Source organism: Hemiscyllium ocellatum, chromosome 12 (genome assembly GCF_020745735.1).
Source record: "Hemiscyllium ocellatum isolate sHemOce1 chromosome 12, sHemOce1.pat.X.cur, whole genome shotgun sequence".
NCBI lineage: Eukaryota > Metazoa > Chordata > Chondrichthyes > Orectolobiformes > Hemiscylliidae > Hemiscyllium > Hemiscyllium ocellatum.
In genome coordinates, this window is record NC_083412.1 from 25,848,628 (window position 1) to 25,871,553 (window position 22,926).

The following is a 22,926-nucleotide window of genomic DNA, read 5'->3' on the forward strand; positions in this document are numbered from 1 at the left end:
TCACCAATAAACGCAATGAGTCAAAAAAAAATCTGCAAATGGCTGGCAAGAAGGACTATAAATGCTGAACTTTTACTTTTATTTCTTTATTCTTCTAACTTATAGCTTAGATTTTCTACCTAGGCAACGCTGAACCTAGCTTTATAAGAACTGTAATGGTGATCATTTAACTTTTTTTTCATTTTTTTTCTAATTTATATCTGAGATTTTGTGTTTAGGTATCTCTCTACCTAAGATGGCACCAGAAGTTGCGACGTCGTACACTTTTCGCTGTACTCATGTATCCCTGTAGGTGAAGACACGTGTCATTCAACCTAATTCCAATTGTCAAGAGTGCTTCCCAAGCTCGACACTTTGCAAACACAATGGGTAAAAGCGTGCTTGAACGTGCAGACCAGGTGTTCCGGAAGTGGGTGGTCCGTGCTTCCACTTCGCGTTCGATTCACCTGGCTGCCCCACCGATTGGCGGACGAAGGTGGCCCCGCCCCAGCACCGCGCGTAGCCACGCCCACCGTCCTGGCCCCGCCCCACAGCGGCTGTCGTCAGGGTGACGCGCGGAGCCTCGCTCTGACCCACAGGTAGTGCGGCGAGTGATTCGGGGCGGGAGGGGGGGGGTGAAGTGAAGTGAAGTGAGGGAAGTTTCGCCATATTGTTAACGGAAACGGCGGCGGCTGCCGAGATTCACGGCTGTTGGTTTTGCCCCTGGGGGTGTGGGAAGGCGCAGGGCGGCGGGAACGACGACGTCGACGACGTCGGTAGTAGCAGTGGCTGTTAGCTTAGCGAAGCTAGGCCAGGCCTCGGGACAGTCCGGCTCGCTTCAGGCTCCCCCACCCCCTGCGCCTGTTCTGGCGGGTGAGTCCGGGTTGAGCTCGAGCCGTCTGGGTGCCTAGCTCGAGCTCCCGCTCGGCGCGTCCCCGCTGCCCCCCCCCCCCCTCCCCTCCCCTCCCCTCAACGTCCCGGCGCGCTCGGTCCCGGCGGCGAGGCTGACGGGCGCGCGGTCGGGTCCGGCTGCGAAGATGCCGCTCGCTCAGCTGGTGGATCCCTGGCAGAAAATGGCTGTGGAGAATGAGAAGGAGGTAAGCGGACTTGGTAACTCTCTCCCCCAAAAGGACAAACGCCGGGCCTTCTCTCCCATTTATTTCGATCGAGCGTCCCTCTGTGCAATCTGACACCGTTGTGAGCGGATCTCTGTGTGTGTCCGGGTAATGGAATGAGTTTGGATCAAACTCTCTCTTTTTTTTCTGTGTGTGTCCTATCGTGTCTCTTGTCTGTTTATAACTTGGCTGCACTCCTTGCTAACCGGGCTTTCCCAGGTCTGGAGACATGTCGGGTCAAGTGCTATCCTGCTAGGAGCTGAACCGAAGCCAACTGTATGGTCTCATCTCGAGTCTGTCAAACTTCACGTTTCGCGTTTTCACTTGAGCGTTTTAACTGCGATTTTGGCTCTTCAGGTGTTGGTTTTTCTCCCTCGTTTTTGTGTGTTTTGCCTGTCATCCCATTTCTTGAAATATCAAAGTGAGAACCTCCTCTCCAGTCAATAAAACGAGCAGCGGTTGAAAATGATTGGGCAGGATTTAGGTCTGAACTTTTAATATTTGCCTTTGATTTTTGTCCAAGTGTTTGTCACGGGAAGTATCCCGGGCCCATTTAAAACAAATCTGTCTTTGAAATAGCTGCAAAATTTATTTTTTGTAATTTGCCGCAGGATGCAGGGTCTCATTTTTAAAAAATCATATCGTTGTTCAAGTACTGAATCTTGTCAGCTCTTTTTAATTTAGATCTGTCCAAAGTTTACTTTTTTCAAGTTTTCTTTTGCAATTCGATCTGTGTAGCTGATATCCCACCTTATCCAAACAATATACAATTGATCAACCACATTGGGGGTTACTTGGCATGTCTCAGTTTGAGAGTTCTGTAATTCATGTAGAAACTTAAGGCAAGATCTTTGTGTTATAGGACTGTGGATTTGAGGTCTGTGAACAAAATATTGGTGTTTTATGTTTTAAGGAGTAAGTGCTGATTGTAACAATCAAGCAGCACAACAAAACAATTGTCAAATTGTGAACTTTAATGGTTTTTTTCACACCGTGTCAACCATGTGATAATGGTTGCTAGTAACCTTGATGTTGTAAGTCAGCGATACAATGCTTTAGGTTTTTCATGAAATTTTGTACGTTGCTCAATATAAGTTGCTTCAAACTCACTGGCTGCTTTCTTGTGTTCTTGTATAATTTATTTGCAAAACTTTAAGTAAAGCCAAATTCCAAGTGGTATGCCACTCAAAGTTGGGAAAAGGATTAACGTGAATTATATTTAATTTGTGACTAAATTTAGTATTATGTTGCTTGTCCTCAAACACAAGGCTGTTGCATTTTGTGGGTTTGCAAAATTGTTTTCTAAACCTCTTCTGACTTTCGTACTGTTGTTATAAGCAGAACCCAACTTAAGCATGAGTATGAGAATGCCCAAAGCATCTGCAAATATGAAAATGTAATATCCCCTTTTAAGTACACATGGTCTATCAGGATTTACCTGACTGTATACACTTTGCCTGAAATTGTTCACCAGATTTTAAGAGATGAAGTTTTTCCTCTATTTTCTTGCCTCACAGTCACCATCGTTTCCCCTATGTAAACCTCTCCACAGCCAGAAACCAACTGAGGGCCCAAGCAGGGGCACTGCACTACGTGACTTCACCACTCGATGTCAGGCTAGTATTGCCACACAACATAACAGTTCTCTACTGTATGAGGTATACTTTGGAGTATTTCTCTATCAAATTTGCATTTATTTACAAAGAAATGAGTGGGAGTGATGTATTAATACACAATAAAAATTCTAAGATGAGTGCTGGGAATTGTTGGCATTTTACAGTAGATGAGTTTCTGTTTGGATTAATTGGATCTGCAGGTAATTATATGGGGTGGGGGTATTAAAATTATGAAATCATTGCCCAGGTACCATGCTAGTATGTGCTGTTATTGAGGATGAGTAGAATATTGACTTAGAGAATGGACAATTTCTACTTGTATTGCTCATTGCATCGCAATACAATTTGTAGACATGGGGAGAACGTGTAAATTCCACAGACAGTCACCCAGTCTTAGAATCATAGAACTCCACAGTTTGAAGGCAGGCCATTTGGCTCATTGACCACCCCCTGTCCTGGAAGGCACCCCACCAAGACCTACCCACAATGTATAGTATCAGATTTAAATTAAAACCTGCAGATTTCAATGCTGTTCATAAGGATTCTGAGTTGCCAGCTGATGGTCGTAGTTAAAAAAATTGCATGTTAAATCCTTTTACCTGCATTTTGTAAATTCTGGTGATACTAACTATAGGGTATAATTTTTCTGCTGACCTGTTTGACATTGAAAGCAAGTTTGGATTATGGATTCTTGGACATTTTTTGACTTTTGCAGTGCCTTTGCTACTAGAGCTTGTCAGAGTTAGGAATTCTGCAGTGAGTAGTTTGCCTCCTGACTCGAAGCCTGTCGACCATCCGAAGTATATTAATCAGGAGTGTGATGGAATGCTCCCAAGACTTTCACCATTAACTAATTGGATGACTTTTATTTGTATGTATCCAGCCTGTCATAATCATATACATGTCTATACCCAACCTTTTGCTTCGAGGGCATTAACTCAAACCTCTTCAACCTAGCTAAAATCTGCTAAATATCTTCTGCGCTCAGAGTCATAGATGTACAGCACAGAAACAGATCCTTTTGTCTGATTAGTCCCTGCCAACTAGATATCCTAAATAAATCCAGTCCCATTTGCCAGCATTTGTTGCCATATCTATCCAGATGCCTTTTAAATGCTGCAATTGTGCCAGCCTACTCCTCTTCCTCTGGCATCTCATTTCATATATGCACCACCCGCTGTATGAGCGAATTGCCCCTTAAGTCTCTTTTATATATTTCCCTTCTCAACTTAAACTTATACCCTGGTGAAAATACCTTGTCTACTCACCCTAACCATGCCTCGTGTGATTTTATAACCTCAAAGGTTATTCTGTGCCCAACACTCCTGGGAAAACAGCTTCCGTTTATTCAGCCTCTCCCTACAGCTGAAACCCTCCAACCTTGGCAACATCCTTGTAAATCTTTTCTGAACCCTTTCAAGTTTCAAACATCCTTCATAGAGCAGGGAAACCAGAATTGCATGCAATATTTCAATAGAGACCTAACCAATATCCCATACAGCTGCAACATGACCTCTCAACTCCTATACTCAAGGCACTGACCACTAAATGCCTTCACTATCCTATCTACCTGTGACTCCACTTTCAAGGAACTGAGAACCTGCACTCCAAGATCTCTTTGTCAGTAACACTCCCCAGGACCTAACCATTAAATGAATAAGTCATGCCCTGATTTGCCTTTTCAAAATGCAGCACCTCACGTTTATCTAAATTGAACTCCATCTGCCACTCCTCGGCCTATTCGCCCATCTGATCAAGATCCCATTGAACTCTGAGGTAACCGTCACTGTTCACTACACCTCTAATTTTGGGTTCATCTTCAAATTTGCTAACCATACCTCTTAGGTTCACGTCCAAATCACTTATATAAAATGACAAAAAGCAGTGGGCGCAACGTCAACCCATGTAGCACCCTGCTGGTCACGCTGCCTCCAGTCTGAAAAGTAACAGGCCACCACCATCTTCTGTCCTCTACCTTCGAGCCAGCTCTGTATCCAGATAGTTCTCCCTTATTCGAAGCGATCTAACTTTGCTAACCAGTCTACCAAGAGGAACCTCATTCAACACCCACTGAAGTCCATGTAGATAATGTCCACCACTCTGCCCTCAACAATCCTCTTATTAAAACCCCATCAAGTTCATGAGACATGATTTCCCACACACAAAGCCATGTTGACAATCCGTAATCAATTCTTGTCTTTCCAAATGCATGTAACTCTGTCAGCAGGATTCCTGCCAACAACTTGCCCCCCACCAATGTCAGGCTCACTGGTCTGTAGTTCCCTGGTTTTTCCTTGCACCTTTCATAACCCTTAGCTAACCCTCAGCAAGATGCCCAGAAATCATTTCCCTAGCTTCCCACAGAGCTGTACAGTACACCTGTTCAGGTCTCAGATTTATCTACCCTTGAGTTTTAAGACATGCAGTGGCACCACCTCTAATTTGGACATTTTTTTCAAGATGTTACTATTTATTTTCCCACGTTCTCTATCTTCCATATCGTTCTCCACAGTAAATATCGATGCAGAATACTATATATCTCCATATCCTGGAGTTCCACCCTTGGGTGGCTTTGCTGATCTTTAAAGGGCTCTAATTTCTCTCTAGTTACCCTTTGGACTCTCCTAAACTCTTTTTGCCAAAGCAATCTCATGTCCCTTATTCGCCCTCCTGATTTCCGTATTATGTATACTCCTGCATTTATACTCTGCTAGGAAATCCATCGATTTCTGCTGCATATACCTGCTATATGCTTCTTCCTTATTCTTGACCAAGACCTCAGTTTTCCTGTTGATTCTTCCAACCTTCATTAAAGCCTGAGTGACCTGAGCCTGGATAGAGTATTCCGGTTGTAGCCGAACTAGAATTTTATGGAGGTTTAGCATAATTTCCCTGTTATGGTGCTCTATGTCCCCAACAATGAAGCTTACAATCCCATATACTTTGCTAATCCGCACGTCTCTGTTCTTGTACACCCTTTTAGAACTGTACCATTTAATTATTGATTGATTGCTGCCTTCTCCCTTCTGCCAAAATGCAATATTGCATGCTTCTTTACATTACATTCTGACTTGTCAAGTTCATTCTGCCAATCCATCTCTGTTGTAATTAATTGGTATTATCCTTACTGCCAAATTTGGTGAATAGTCAAGGTCTTTTTCCCAGGGTAGGGAAGTCCAAAGCGAGATGGGGGAAGATATAAAAAGGACCTAAGTGAAAACGTCTTTATGCAGAGGGTGGTGTGTGTATGAAGTGGTGGAGACTGGTACAATTACAACACATTTAAAAGGCATTTTGCTGGGTATATGAATAGGAAGGGTGTAGAGTGATATAGGCCAAGTGCTGGAAAATAGAACAAGGTGAATTTGGGATAAGAGGTCGATATGGATAAGTTGGATTGCATAGTCTATTTCTGTGCTGTACATCTTTTCTGACTTTTTCATATCACACATTGATCAAAAAGTAGTAGTCCTGCCAATGACCCTTGGAGGATCACTATCTATCATCCTCTAGTCTTAGTCAACCTTTTGCCATGACTTGCTGATTCCTGTACAGAATCAGTTTACCTATACAGTCAATTTACACAAAACAATTTTAGTAACCAATCTAAGTTACGTGACTATTGAGTGTGTAACCAGCTTTTTATGTGATACTTTGACAAGTACTTTCTAGCAGAAATATAGTCTGTCCATGTCTATATTTCTTGATCAATCTTTTCTGCCACTTCAAACATTCAAATAGATTAGTGAACACAGGCTGTCTTTACAGATCCAGAATCCTGCCTTTAATAGACTTCAACATCTCCAAGTATCTGTAATTTTCTTCTGATTATTGTTTCTAAAACATAGCCAACATTGGGGTTTGACTGCCTGGATACATTTTAAAAAGAATATTCTTACTTGCTTTTTTGAACAGGGGTTTCACATTTTTCCACTCTGGTTTTCTGGCACCTTCCGACATAATTAGCCAAGGTTAGAAGATTATGACAAGATGTCCTATCTCCAACTCAACTTCCTGTAGTAACCCGAGATTTTCTTTTTATTTACTTGTGGGTGTCAACGGTTGGCCAGCATTAATTGCCCTTCCCAACTTGCCCATGAAAACATAGTGGTGAGCTGCTGCCTTGAAAAGTTCCAGTCCATGTGTTGTAGCTCAACCCAAAATACCCTTTGATTTTGACCAGGAATGGTGAAGGGTACATTTCCAAATGAGGATAATGAGTGGTTTAGAGGGGAGCTTGCAGGTGATGGTGTTCCCATTTATCAGCAGTCCTTGTCCATCTCAAAGGTTGAATCCTCCAAACCTTGGTTCCTCCAATGTTCATTGCTGGGACCACTACTATTTGATCAAGAAGCTTGTGGATGCGGTGCCAGTCAAGCGGGCTGCTTTCTACTGGATATTGTCAAACTACTTGTGTTGTTGGACCCGCACCAATCCAGGCAAGAGGGCAGTATTCCACCATACTTCTGACCTGTGCCGTGCAGATGGTGAACAGAGTTTGAGGAGTCAGGAGATTAGTTACTTGCTGTAGTATTTCAATCTTCTGACCTATTCTTGTAGCCACTGTATTTGTGTGTTGAGTCCAGTTCAGCTTCTCGTCAAAGGTAACACAGGATGTTGACAGTGGGGGATTTGATGATAGCGACACAACTAAATGTCGTAGGGCAATGGTTAGGGTCGTCTCTAATTGTAGATGGTCATTGCTTAGCATTTGTGTGTGAGAATGTTCCTTGCCACAAGTAGGCTGAAGTCTGGATTTTGTCCAGATCTTCAATATCTGAGGACTTCTGAATGGTTCTGAACGTTGTACAATAATCTGACCTTCGGATGGAGGGAAGACCATTGACGTAGCTGAATATGTTGGTTCAAGAACATTACCCCATGGAACTCTTGCAGAAATATCTTAGAGCTGATATGACTGGCCTCCAGCAACCACAACCATCTTCCGAGTGCCTGGTATGACTCAAGCAGTGGGGAGTTTGCCCCCAATTCCCATTGCTTCCAATGTTACTAGGGCTCCTTGATGCCACATTTGGGTGAATGTGGGCTTGATGTCAGGGGCTGTCACTTTCACCTCACTTCTGGAATTCAGCACCTTTGTCTATGTTTGAACCAAATATAATGAGGTCAGGAGCTGGGTTACCCTGGCAGAACACAAACTGGGCATCATTGTGCAGGTGGTTGCTGAGCAGCTGCTGCTTGATGACACTGCTGATGACACCTTCCATCACTTTACCAATGATTGAGAGAAGACCAGGGTGATAATTGGCTGGGTTGGATTTGTCCTGTTTTTTGTGTAAATTATCTGGGCAGTGTTCCATATTGTTGGGTGGATGCCAGTATTATAAGTATTGGAACAGCTTGACCGGGGAGCAGCAAGTTTTGGAGCACAGGTGTTCAGTATTATTGCTGGAATGTTGTCAGGTCCCATAGCCGTTGCAGTATCCAGTGCATCCAACAGTTTCTTGATATCATGTGGAATGAATAGAATTGCCTGAAGACTGGCATCTGTGCTGCAGACCAGTCAGGGATCGTCAATTTGGCACATCTGGTAGTGATTGCTATGAATGCTTCAGCCATATCTTTTGCACCTTCGTTTGTCTCTTCCATCATTGAGGGCATGGACATCTGGGAGACACCACTTCCAGTCAGTTGTTTAGTTGTCCTCCACCATTTGCGACTGGAGTTCTGCAGATCTGCCATATTCAATTTGATTATTGGTTATGGGATAGCTTAGGTCTATCAGTTGCTGCTTCTGTTTGGCAAGCAAATAGTCCTTTTTGGTAGCTTTCAGGTGTGCCTTATGCTGCTGGCGTTCCCTCCTGCATTGTCCATTGAATAAGGGTTAGTCCTCTGGCTTGGTGGTAATGGTTGAGTGGGGGATATTCCAGGTCACAAGATTGCAGATATTTGTTGGAGTACGTTTGTACTGTTAGCCCTCAGTGCGTCATCCAGTCATGAGTTACTAGATCTGTTCGAAGTCTGTACCATTTTAGCATGCCATTCGAACCAGGCGATGCAGTGTGTGGTCAGTCTTTGTGATATTCATGCCTATTTCACCTGTCCCTTGCTGTTACTCTGACTTTTTACATGCTGATAGATGATTCTTCGGTTTGTCCAGTGCAGTAAGTCACTTTTTAAATTCTATCTTTTCTAGTCTCATTTTCCTTTTTACTACTTCAATTTGCCATTAGTAATCACTTGAAGCAGTAAACTGAGAGGTATTGTTTGCCCTTGTTGTTTCTTCATATTTTCTATCTTTAGTCATGTAAAGATCCATCACTTTGATTCACCAAATTTTTCCTCTTGTTGGGATGTACCTAGCCAGCAGCTGATACATCTCTCCTTGAAGATCCCCTCTTCTTCCTTTACAATTCTTGACTCCTCTAAGGGTTCTATTTGACCGTAGATGGTACGTAGTCCTCCCATTGAAGGTAGCTATATTCCAATTTAGAAGTCTACTTTTAGGTTTCTCTTCCTTGTCTCCATTGCTAATTGAAACATTATGATAATTCTTACCCAAGTATCCCTCCCCATACACTTAGTCCCTCTCATTCCCGAGCACCATATCCAGCAATGCCACCTCCTAATTGGATTGCGAATGTACCACAGTGTATTCAAGGAGTTTCTCCTGAATGCTCTTTTGAAATTCCTCCCCAACTTTTACTGTCTGTAGTTCTTGCATATCTTCGATTTCCCTGTAGATGTGCCACTCTACTCCAATGCTGTCATGCCCTTTCTCCTTTTCAGTTCTGAGAAAATGAACAGTTTTCCTACTCAAAGGCAATCCAATCCCTCTTTGAGATTTCACAAGTCTTTCTTATTTAGTGCTTACTACCCTATTGACCATTTCTTCCTCCCGATTGAAACAGTCACCCAATTAATATGTATGTTGCCCTGTCTGGATGCTCCTCTCTGTAAAATGATTAGATTAGATTACTTAGTGTGGATACAGGTCCTTTGGCCCAACAAGTCCACACCGACCCTCCAAAGAACAACCCACCCAGACCCATTCCCTTATATTAACCCCTTCACCTAACACTATGGGCAATTTAGCATGACCAATTCACCTAACCTGCACATTTTTGGACTGTGGGAGGAAACCAGAGCACCTGGAGGAAACCCACACAGACACGGAGTGAATGTGCAAACTCCACACACAGTTGCCTGAGGTGGGAATCCCCCGCACCTTCCCCTGCAACCGCAGGAAATGTAAAACTTGCGCCCACACCTCCACACTCACTTCCCTCCAAGGCCCCAAGGGATCCTTCCATATCCGCCACAAGTTCACCTGTACCTCCACACACATCATCTATTGCATCCGCTGCACCCGATGTGGCCTCCTCTATATTGGTGAGACAGGCCGCTTACTTGCGGAACGCTTCAGAGAACACCTCTGGGCCGCCCGAACCAACCAACCCAATCACCCCGTGGCTCAACACTTTAACTCCCCCTCCCACTCCACCGAGGACATGCAGGTCCTTGGACTCCTCCACCGGCAGAACACAACTACACGACGGCTGGAGGAGGAGCGCCTCATCTTCCGCCTGGGAACCCTCCAACCACAAGGTATGAATTCAGATTTCTCCAGCTTCCTCATTTCCCCTCCCCCCACCTTGTCTCAGTCGGTTCCCTCAACTCAGCACCGCCCTCCTAACCTGCAATCCTCTTCCTGACCTCTCCGCCCCCACCCCACTCCGGCCTATCACCCTCACCTTGACCTCCTTCCACCTATCCCACCTCCATCGCCCCTCCCCCTAGTCCCTCCTCCCTACCTTTTATCTCAGCCTGCTTGGCTCTCTCTCTTATTCCTGATGAAGGGCTTATGCTCGAAACGTCGAATTCTCTATTCCTGAGATGCTGCCTAACCTGCTGTGCTTTGACCAGCAACACATTTGCAGCGAGTGGGAATTGAACCTGGGTCTCTGCTGCTGTGAGGCAGCAGTGCTAACCGCTGTGCCCCCCACTTATTATTTAGTTCAATGAGAAACTGCTCTTGTCCCTGTGCACATGGGCGATTGTTCTCTCTCCCTCTAGGGCCCAGAATAAAAATGGAGGCAAAACTATACTGTGTCTCTGAGCATTTTGCTTCAACTGAGCGGGTGGTGAGGGGGAGGGGATCATAGCTGCACATTGCTCATCTGATCATTCTAAACACAGTGAGGTTTTTGTCAGAATTTGGAACTGTAGAGCTAGGTATTGATGATGGGAACTGACTGCATGTCTGTGGCTAATAATACCAAGTGGCAGCAATTAAATGAACAGTGGGAAGCTAAGAAAAGTGGCCTTGGATATAATGGTCTCGGCTGCAAGGGCTGAAGTCGTTGTCGTGGATACTCTAGCTTGAATTATATTTGGAATCAATTAAGGTCTTGCAAATTGAACTGAACAACAGAATGGAGATATTTATTAAAGAATCTTTTTCAGTTAAGAACCTGAAGAGCAGGTAAAGAATTTTACAACAGTGATAATGACAGGAAATGGTATGCATGATTTTGGTTAAGATTGTTTTAGTTCAGTAGATGAACCAAGGTGCACTAAAAATCCTTTGGAGCACTGAAAATCATCTGTTCATTCCTCTGTCCCTTAGCATATCAGAACAATATTGATTAAAGTCAAACAGAAATATGACTACTGCAAGAGTACATTGTCCATCCTTGGTGCTGACCTGACTTGTCCTTGGTTAATTGGAGAGTGTCTTTCTGTACCTTTCATTCGTATGCTCCTATTGTGGAAATGATCTTTTAGGATCGTTATCATGAAGAGTTAACAACTGGAAACTTAACATTTCTCCCACCCATTGAACTTCCTTGACTCATGGGTTTGTCCCGAGTTGTCTTTGGTTGAGATTTTAGTGCTGCATCTCACTTGTTGCTTATAAGTTGTTGTTTGAGTTCCAAATATTGAATTATTTTAAATGTGATATGAGGGTTTCTCCAAATCTGTCTGATCCATTAGTCACTCGCACCAATGCGGTGTGAACAAAGTTCTTTTAGCCAATGTTATAATGGCTAGTCAGGTAAATTTCAAAAATACATCCCCATCTTTCTACTCATCCCTTGTTCTCTCCATGTGCATATTGAGCAGTGAGGCCCTTCACTCAGCTGCTAGCAGTGATTGTGAGCAGCCCTGTCATCATATCTTAACCAAACAGATGCATGGTTCATCTTGTTTTCTCCTTTTTTCTGGAGAGTTACTTGGCTTTCGCTCAGACATTCCTCTGCACTACAATGAAATGAGGGGAATGTGAAGTGAATTGTCCCATTGTGGTGGAGGAACTTGACTCCAGTCTTTTACAACCCCGAATTAAAAAATGTTGTTGGTTGTAAAAGTGTTTCTGACAAATTCAGCCCCATGTTCATTGCTTTTTCATTTTACTGCAACATATTTCGCTTGGGCCGAAGTTCAATGACTCAATTAACCAGGAGTTCCTCAGGATGGTGTTCTAGGTCCAACATCTTCAGCTGCTTAATCAATCTGTGACCAAATACAGTAAGATCTGAATAATGTCCAGGTTTGGGCTGACAAGTGGCAAGTAATATTTGAACCTCACAAGTGACAGGCAATGACTTTATACAAAGAGAATCTGCCCATTGCATCCTGACAGTGTTTACCACCATCACCCAGTCTCCTGCAGCCAACATTCTAGGGGTTATATTGACCAGAAGTTACTATGGGCCAACTATATAAATAAAAGTTATAGCCTAGGAAACCTGTGCTGAAACTTATCACCTGACTCTCCAAAGCCTAGCCCTAAGGCACCAGCGAGGAGTGTGATGAAATATTCCTTGCTTGACTGGAAGAGTGCAGCTCCAACAATACTCTAAGCTTGACACCATCCAGGTCAAAGCCTTCTTGCAAGGCACCATGTTCTCTCCATCCTTGTGTGTCATCTGCAAATGCAGAAATTTACCAAAGCTGCTTAAACAGCACTTTTCAAATCCACGACTACCATTTAACAGCAGCAGATGTAGAGTTTTTTTCCGAGATTCTTATGTACTTGATGCAACTGCAACACATCAACTTCTGTGAGCAAGCAAAATTTTATGAAGCACAATACAATACAAGCTTTGGAGAAACCCTGAAAACTCTTCGTCATGGTTACGAAACTTGTACAGGGAAGCGCACTCTGAACAAAGGAAGCAATTCTTCCTTATAAAATCTATACATAATAGTCAGTAATGCTCACAAGACAACCCCCAATACCACTCAAGACCCAATGCAGTGACCACCTCACTTCCAGGAATAACGTAATGCAAATCATCCCTTTAATGGCCAGATCTGATGTGAATTGTTTTTTTTTAATGAAGGGGGTAGCCAAGTTCAAACTGTAATGTTCTTATTGATTTTTAAATAGGGGATGAAAATGTAAATAGGCTTTTGAATGGCTATGTAAATGGTACTGAACAATAGGAAATGATAAAGTAATTTCTTGCAATCTATCTGTAAGATAAAGTCATCCTACCCTAGCCATGGAACATCCAATTTCCTGCAGGTCAGCAGAGCAAATTAACTCTTTAATAACACATGGATACATGGGAACCCTGTCACCTACATTTTCCCTTCTAAGCCATGCACATCCTGATTTGGAAAATTATTGCCACTCCTTTGGTGTCACTGGGTCAAAGTCCTCACTCCCTCCTTCATGACATTTTCAGTCTACTTTAATCAGTTGGATTATAGTGGTTCTCCAAGGCTAACCCAACAAGTGACACCCATATTTAGCCCCTCAAGCATATTCTACCAGTTGGATTGTGAATGATGTGTATGTCAACACTGCATTTACCCCCGCCACCCCCCCCCCCCCCCCCCCATCTCCATCATAAAGACTGTTCAGCCCACTGTATCTATGTCAGTCAAAAACAGCCATATAATTATCCTAACCCCATTTTCCAGTACTTGACCTATAGCCTTGTATGCCTCTTACAAGTGCATATTTAATTAACGTTGAGCAATTCTGCCTGTATCGCCCTCTGGGTGGAAAAACATTTTTCTCACTTCTCCTCTCAATCTGTGCACCCTGGTGAGTGACCCCTTCATCAAGGGGAAAAAATTCTACCGATATGACCCTTAATTAACTTTAAACATTTTAATAATTTCTCTCTCGATCATCTCTGCTCAATGAAAAGAAACCCCAGTCTGCCCAATCTCTCTTCGCAACTGAAACACTCCAGCCCAGGCAACATTCTGGTAAATCTCTACATCCTTTGCAGTGTTATCACACCCCTCCAATAAGTTGAATTCCATAACTGCCAACACTGTTGAAGTTGTGGCGTAACCAACATTTTATGCAGGTCCAGCATAACCTCCCTGCCCTTAAATTCTGTGCCTCGACCGGTAAAGGCGAGGTTATATTCCTATTGAAGTTAGTTCTGGTGCATTTATATAATTTCACTTTTTCCAGGAGATCTCACTGCCCCAAAGTTGCAATTAACTGTGAAGGGGAGGTGTTGCAGCCTCTGGAGCAGACAGATTTAACATAGATTGCTTCCTGCAGTAATGGGAAAAACTTCAATCACGTTACCCTTTCTATACATTATTCTTAACTGAATACATATTTCCATAATTTTGCAAAGAGGAACAGCATTATATACAACCTCTGGGACTCAGGCTTGAAATTAGCAATCCAGGTTCATGAGCTGAAAGTTTCAGCTGTTTGGTTATGCAAAAACTATTGATGTCGATGTCTACTACTTATAGAACTAGACCAGCATCGTACAGGTAACTTGAATTCGGTAACGGCAAGTTGGACAACTAGAATAATCTTTCTGAAAAGAGAAGGATAATGGGTGAGCAAATGGCAGTCTTTTTAACTCATGAAAGCTTTTGATAGGGTACTATAGATAATATTTCCACTTCTGGGAAGGAGCAAACATTGCAGGGAGCTGCTGAGGGGGATAGCCCAGATTTAAGCTCATTTAAGGTAAGTCTGTAGTTTGAACATAGCAAGGAATGATTGGGCTGAATGAACTGTATTTTTTTGCGATGCATTTAATATAATTCTGTTTATATGATTGGCTCTGAAATTCAATTTGATTAAGATCTGATAATAAATGCAGTCTTTCCAGTATCATGCTTATCCCAAAATAAGTCTTTTTCAAGCCTAAATTTAGGGATCATTGAATAAAATGATGGCTTGATAGTGCTAAATTATTTCCAACATTTTTCTTGAATCTGTCACAAGTGGATCTGTACTGGCACCTCCATCTTGTCTATCTGACGGAGAAGAATATCATGGTCATACAACTAGGCCTGTACTTCAGAACATTGGATATAGTAAATTTGTATCGTTTGGCATTTGATTAGAATGATTTCTAATTACCTTGAGAGAGGTCCTACACTTTGGCCCTGCGCTGATGCAAATGAATTATTTTCTCCTTCCTATCTGATAAGCCCAATCCAACCATTGATTGTCCTTATCTGGATCAGCAACTTCAATATTCTGTTTTTGTATTCCTCTTTGATTTATAGGGAAGAAAGTAAAACAATTTTCATTTGTAGTGAGTGTCTTTGTATTAAGCTGTTGGCCTATACTGATTTGTATTTTTACAAATTCTTCAAATTCAGGGTGGGTTCAGCTGGAGTAGATGCTTATGCTACAGCCATTTTATATGTTTAAAGTACTTTGTGGTCAGAGTTTATTTGATTAATATTGTTTTTCCTTCTCCCCCTGCCCTTTGTGATTGAGTTTCCAGCATTAAGGTCCAGGCATAAACTTTAAAAGCTGGATAATGTGAGTTATATTGATTGGTAGACTGGCTCAGCAGGAGGCTAACTTAACCATCAATGATCTGAACCACTATCCAAGGGGCAAAGTAGTTGTCCTTCAGCTTAGCAATTGGACTTTTTATGGAAGTTTTATCCACTGTTTCTTTTCATGACACTATTCCCTTTTGATTACCAAGGTTTCAGTCATGGTTGGGTTATGCCATGTGTAATAGGTAAATTTCACTGAATCATTATAAACAAATAACATGACTTATTTAGAAGGGAAGAGTACACAATGCTACAAAATAGGCATGTTCTTCAAAATCTTGTTTGTATCCAGATGAAGTTATTATATATAATGTTAGATGAAAGTAGATGCTCATAAATCTGGTATTGATGATTTTAAAACTTTTATAAGGCAAATTTTAATGTCATTAAAAGGTCATTGGCCTATGTGTTACTTTAGCCTTCATGCAAATATTTGAAAACTATTTATAATATCTTTCACAGCCATGCTAAACATATACAACATCTCAAAGCACTTTATAGCCAAAAATGGTACATTTGTGACTACATTTCATTTCAGAATTAACAGCCATTATGCTGTTTTGACTTTAAGGAATACTGGGTGGGTATTGGCTAAGGTATACTTAGAATAAATTTACTGAGCAAGCCATACTATTACTCCATACCCTTTGGAATTTGTGTTGGTTTGTCGGTCAAGGTCTATCTTCAGAAATGTCTGTGTCTGTTTTGATCAGTTTAGGACTGGGAATTTTGGTGAATGGAGTTATACATGTCTAATGTAAAGATCACTCCTCTTGGCTTCTGTCGACTGTGAAGCTGTAAATGAAAGGATTTTGTCTGGGTTAGAATTGAAATTGTAACATCTTCTGAGTCATGTCCTCAACTTCCTTCAGTAGCTTTTAAGATGAGATTGGCATGGATTATATGCACATGTGCAACACAATGGGCTATTTACTTTCAAATGCAAGACATCCTTGTCCTCCATCACTAGTTATTTGATTTATAGTTTCAATATAATCAGTTGTCAAAATGTTCCTTGCGAAGGACCTTAGCACTTTTTTGTTCTAACAAAATTGCTATGGAGGTTATACTGTTGTGGTTAAATAGAGGAATCTCCTCTCGAAATAAAATTCTTCATTTAGTCTGTTTTCCTTTCTAAATATTATCTCCCAGCAAAAAGATCAAAAGGGCAAGCTTTTGATAAATTCTTGTTAGTCTAATTTAAAAACTTAATTGTAGCTAGTGTTTTCAGAGAAAAGTTGACCATCTATAATTATTGCTTTCTTTTTTAAATTCTACAGCAGGATGGTCAACAAATGGCAGATGAGCCCATGTCTGAAGATGAGGCAGTTCTTCAACCAGTAAGTTGATGTTTAAAATGGGACTTGATATGTCATTTCTCAACTAATTCTGAATGGTAATCTGCTGCTTAAACAATTTGTAGAAAAGTATCAGCAATTCACTTTTTTTCATTGATGTGAAGAATATGCAAATCTTCCATCATTTTAAATTTTCTTCAAGCATCATCAGTTGAGTTTGCTAAGCCATGCACCATGTAGTTTCAAGATTTGAACTCTGGTCTGTGCCTGATCTCAATTAATTTATAAAATAAAACAATCCAACAAAATTCCTGTCCTTGATCATTATCCCACAACTGATGATGAGAATTGTGCATGCCTCACCTAGTGAGGGCAGGACTGGCTTTAATTTGAGATGTGCTAGTGATAGTATAGCTTGCCCCAAACCCTCTCTTAAAGTGTGTGTGAAGGAGCATGTCCAATCCTAACTGTTGCACATTTGTCTATTAAGGCTGTATTTATGAGCTGGTCCTCGTAAATCTATCTTGTAGACTGGTCATTTAGTAAAACACATACCAGAAAAGAGATTCATAACTTTTGAAGTTAATTGGAACAAAATGTTTAATAACTTCACTATAATAGCAAGTAAATTCTAGACTTGGGTGTGTCCCAGTGCTTTGTCAACTTTTGGTTGCCGATTTCTTTGAATTGTAATGAGGTTATTTGTATGCTGTACTACCGCGCATTGTAAGCAAGGGCTTTTCAACAGTGAGCTCTTTTAAGTATCGTGCAACCACTTAAGAATTAAATTGAACGAGCTCTCAGCCGTATAAGGGCTGTTGACCAGTATCCTATCCAAAATTATTTGGAAGGAATTTAATTGCTATTTGTTCCTTAACTAATACTACGTTGTCTTGATATTGTTGGATGAGAAGATTCCAATTAGTAATTTAAGCAAGCATAGTTCTGTTTAATTAAGATGCCAAAGAAATGTCACTAAAGCGTAGTTTCTTATTACAACAGTGCTATTTATATCTTCTATCACTAGTTATCATAGTTCCGTGTTTTTTCTGATTACTTTAAATGATTGCTTTCCAATATAGACTTTAAAACTACTGTTGGTTCTCTGTCCATCTTGTAAGATTAATCTGCTACTTTATTTAGAGATAATAGACCTGATGCATAGATATAAAATTACAATTGTGTACTGTGTGGTTTTAGCAAATCTAACGTGAAACTAGGGAAAGGTAATCGTTAGTAACCTTCATTATGCTTTTAAGCTGCATGCTTTCATAATATGGCTTTATTCACGTTTCCAGTTATGAATTCAGGGTCATAGAGCACAAAATCCAGTCCATGTTTCTAGACAAAACTAGTCCCACCAGGCTGCATTTGGTCCATATCTCCCCAAACCTTTCCTATCCAAGTGTTATCCAAATGTCTTTTAAACGATGTAATTGTACCCACATCCACCACTTCCTCAAAGTTCATTCTACATGCAAACCACCATTGTCTTTTTTAAAATCTTTCTCCTCTCACCTTAAAAATGTACATCTCGTCTTGAAATCCCTCGTCCTAGGGAAAAGTCAATGACCATTAACTCGTGTCTGTATACCTCATTATTTTATAGATTTCTATAACTTCAACCTCTTAAGCTCTGGAGGAAAAATGTCCTAGCCTGTCTAACCTTTCTTTATAACTCAAAACTTCCATACCTGGTAACATCCTGATAAATCTCTTCTGAACCCTCTCCAGCTTAGTATCGTATCTACACTAAGGTGACCAGAACTTGACACTGTACTTCAGAAGAGGCCTCATCAATGTTCTGTACAACCTCAATGCGACTTCCCAAATGAGTAATGAAGGCAAGCGTGCCAAACTCCTTTTTAACCACCCTGTCCATATGTGATGCAAACTTCAAGAAAATATATACCTGAACTGCTAGGTCACTCCGTTCTACAACATTATCAAGGCGCTACCATTAATTGTATCGCATTTATCCAGATTGAATTCCATCTGTCATTTTTAGTCCGTTGACGCAGTTGATCAAGATCCCTTTATAATAGAAAACCTACTTCACTGTCTACTTTGCTGCCAAGTTTTGGTGCAGTCCACGAACTTATTAACCATGCCTACTTAGTCTCATCCAGATTATTTATATAAATGACAAACAAAAGAGGAACCAGAACTCATCTCAGTGGCACTCTGCTAGTTCAATAAAAGACTAAACTGAGAAGGCCAGTTTAGTTACTTGTTGTAATACTCAGAAACCCGATGAAATTATTTAAAGACTGCTTTCACCCTCTTCCTAAACCAGGAGCTGTGTTACTGCTATTAAACTCTTGCCCACTGGAACTGCTTGAGAGTTATGTAGGATCTGCACATTGTACTTGAGATCCTCACCCTTCATCTCTTTTGGACCACTACAATCCTGAAATAACTCTCTTCACCTTTGGCAGGTGTGCATCCTCCATTCCTTTACTCACCTTGTTGACAGTCATGCCTTCAGCTATTTAGGTCCTAAACTCTTGAACTCCTTTGCCAAATTAATCCACATGTCTTCTCCTTTGATTCACTTGTAATCTCACTCTTTCACCAAGACTTAACTAATATAGCCTCTTCAGGCAAGTATTTTTTCTGATCCATTTCCTGCAACTAATTTGCAACAGTTTTCTAATAACACCTTGAAACGTAGAATAAGTTGTAAAACCAGTCAGTATTTATTAATCTTGACCAGTCTAATTAACTGAGTATTTATCAAAGACAGCAATTTGGTAAGTATTCAGGAGGAAAAAATATAAACTTATTACATGACATAAAACACAGTGGCAGTTTTGATTTCAATTTGTTACATTCCATGAAAGACTCTTTCTTTCAACCCTGATGATTAATTGTTTGGAAATGTGCATAATGCACAACTGAAGACTGGTGAAAGAATGTTTAAATTCTGGTAGGTTATATAGCTGCATACTGAAATAATATAGAAAAAGTATTGTTCAAGTTAAGTTGTAATTATTTTAAGGAATAGTTTAAAATAAGTGTTATTACTTACCTTGGCTTAAAAATGAGAAGAAAAGTATTAAATCAGTTATCAGTGTGAAGTTAACTGCAAACTGAACTGTAGTTTTAAACTATGGCTTATAACAAAAACCTGCACAAAGTACTCAGTGGGAATTGTAATCTATTTTTCTTTTTCAATATGTTATGAGTAACTGAAGTGAAAGTTTATTTTTAACTAGTTTAGCTACGTTATCTTCCTTCATCCGGCATCTGAAATCTGCAGTGTTGGCTACTGTAATCTTTTGTCTCAGATTCATAAAACAAATGCAGCTTTATTCTTTAGATTTAATTCTTTGTGTTTCAAAGGATTAGAAATCAGTAATACTAAGACTACTTTTGTTGTTGGCTTTGCAATAATTTGTTTCCTTCTATTGGACTGGATTTGTGTTGCATCTTTGGCTGTGACTTGCTACATTTTCATCTCTCTTTTAGATTGGCATACAATCATCTCCGACTTTTCTTCCATCACTTATTAAATCGTAGACCTGAGCCCTGTTGTTTTCAACAGATCAAGGTTGTTCTTAGATCACCATATTATGCGTAGCACCTGCATGGTGGCCTGAAGGTTGTGGATGTCTTTTAGCTAATTCAACGATCATTCATGTCTGTTTCAATGGTATTTCTGCTATCACAGAGTTCCATTTGTCCTTGTTCACCCTGAAGCCTCTGCTTTTTTTTCAGGCAAAGACCAGTAATAACTAACACCATTCAGTGTTCCTTGTAGGTGGCAGTTTTAACACCTCAGCAGCTCAAAGGAACTGAGACCACATGATATGTGGAGACGTCGGTGTTGGACTGGGGTGGACAAAGTTGAAAATCTCTCAACACCACGTTATAGTCTAACAGGTTTATTTGAAAGGAGCAGCGCTTCAAAGTTTAGTACTTCCAAATAAATCTGTTGGACTATAACCTGTTGTTGTGACTTTTAACTTAGATAATGTTAGGTGTAAGGAAATCTTCATCTTCCTCATTATGCAGCCTGGAGTATTTGGATTTGGGAATTCACAACTGCGTGGAAAATGTCTGCAATGGAAGTTTGGTTTAATGAAATTTCAAAATGTTATGTTTTATGAGAATTTGGTGCTATAAGAGCAATTGATAAAACAAATGTTTGAGATGCCATCTCAAATTTTTTTTATTCATTCATGGGAAATGGGATATGCCAGCATTTATTGCCATCCTTAGTTGCCCTTGAGAAGGTGGTAATGAGCTGCCTTCTAGAACCATGGCAGTTCAAGTGTTGTGTGTTGACCCACAATGGTGTTAGAGAATTCCAGGATTTTGATCCAGTGACAGTGAAGAGAGGGTAATATATTTGCAAGTCAGGATGGTGAGTAACTTGTTGATGATATTCCATTATATCTGCTACCTTATCCTTCTAGTTAGAAGTGGTCATTGCTTTAGAACGTGCTGTCTAAGAATCTTTGGTGAATTTCTGTAGTTCATCTTGGAGACCATACATGCTGCCGCTGAGCATTGCTGGTGGAGGGAGTGGATGCTTACGGACTGCTTTCTGGAAACTATTCCGTCACATTCCTGACTTGTGCCTTTATAGGTAGTGATCAGGCTTTGGGGAATCAGGAGATAGTGTCATAGAGATGTACAGCATGGATACCGACCCTTTGGTACAACCCGTCCATGCCGACCAGATATCCCAACCCAATCTAGTCCCACCTGCCAGCACCTGGCCCATATCCCTCCAAACCTTTCCCATTCATGTACCCATCCAAATGCCTCTTAAATGCTGCAATTGTACCAGCCTTCACCACTTCCTCTGACAGCTCATTCCATACGCGTACCACCTTCTGCATGAAAAGGTTGCCCCTTGGGTCTCTCTTATATCTTTCCCCTCTCACCCCAAACCTATTCCCTCTAGTTTTGGACTCCCCGACCCCAGGTAAAAGACTTTGCCTATTTATCCTATCCATACCCCTCATAATTTTGTAAATCTCTAAGGTCAGTCTTGCTAAGGCTCCTTGATGCCATGCTTGGTTGAATGTAGCTAAAATCTGGACCTTTTTAAGACTGATTGATGCAGTGGTTTCCATCACTAGAATGTCCACTCAGTGTTGTATTGAAACTGATGCAGTGATGGTGTTACATTTTGTCATTGGGATGATGGATCAGGGCTTTATATTAGGAAAGCAATTTCTCGGGCACTGCTTGTCTGCTGAAATTTGTCTCCACATACCAATACTGCTTAATCTGAAAAATAATTTTGTAATTTAGAACCGAGTAACCAGCAAGGCCAGTCCTGATTGTCGAATAGAATCATTATATTGTGTGGCAAAGGTGTGTGCAGCATTTTGCTACCATCTCTCAAACAGTACTTCAGATTTACTAGAATGCCAATTTGTACTGTCTATATTTACATGGAATCAGCTTATAAAAATAGGCAGGTGTTTTCAAGGGGAGTTGGCATTGAAAGACTATTAAGCAAAAGATGATCTCTTGGAGAAAAGTGCACTTTGTAAATCTCAAGTAGTGCTTATTAGCTGTAATAAAATTATTTCTACATTGTATATTTGTCACATTCTATTATACCCCATGATAGTTTGTAGCAAATTTTATAAATATCAATTAAGTATTTCATTTTTTTATTCAACTCTGGCTGAATAGACCTATTTCAAAATTTAGAGCACATTAATAAAGAACTAGGCGTTCCTAGTGACGAGGGTACAGCAGGAACTTCTCATAGAAAATAGTTAGGAATCAATTAAAAATTAATTTGACCAACATTTAATATAAAATCTATTCTATCAATATTCTCAATATTATGATAAATTGAGACCCTGTCTTCCTGAGAAATATTGATGAGAAAACAGGTGAACAGACATGATGGTCTAAGTGAAGATTTAGCAAAATGTTGTTTAGTGTTTTGCTTTGCAATGCTCAAGTGTCTCATTACCAGCTTGAAGGTAGAAGACAGAGGGTGGTGGTGGAGCGTTGCTTTTCAGACTGGAGCCTGTGACCAGTGATGTGTCACAAGGATCGGTGCAGGGTCCACTGCGTTTTGTCGTTTACATAAATGGTATGGATGTGAACGTAGCAGGTGTCGTCAGTAAGCTTGCAGATGACACCAAAATTGGAGATCTAGTGGACAGTGAAAGTTACCTCTGACTA

General features: G+C 40.8%; 1 protein-coding gene across 6 annotated transcripts in view; it reads left to right on the forward strand.

Annotated features, from left to right (window-relative positions):
* The first annotated feature begins 555 nt into the window (after positions 1 to 555).
* The window catches only part of LOC132820988 (ribosomal protein S6 kinase alpha-3), a 122,416-nt gene continuing 100,045 nt past the window's right edge, over positions 556 to 22,926 (forward strand). The window contains exons 1-3 of one of the 6 annotated variants that reach the window (XM_060833430.1): positions 625 to 1,076; positions 2,612 to 2,752; positions 16,747 to 16,806. In XM_060833430.1, coding sequence (XP_060689413.1) covers positions 1,017 to 1,076; positions 2,612 to 2,752; positions 16,747 to 16,806 — 261 coding nt within the window. In that variant the 5' untranslated portion in view covers positions 625 to 1,016. Of the gene's footprint in view, positions 579 to 624; positions 1,077 to 2,611; positions 2,753 to 16,746; positions 16,807 to 22,926 lie in introns of those variants that run through there. The other 5 variants (XM_060833431.1, XM_060833432.1, XM_060833435.1 and 2 more) reach the window with 5 other exon arrangements.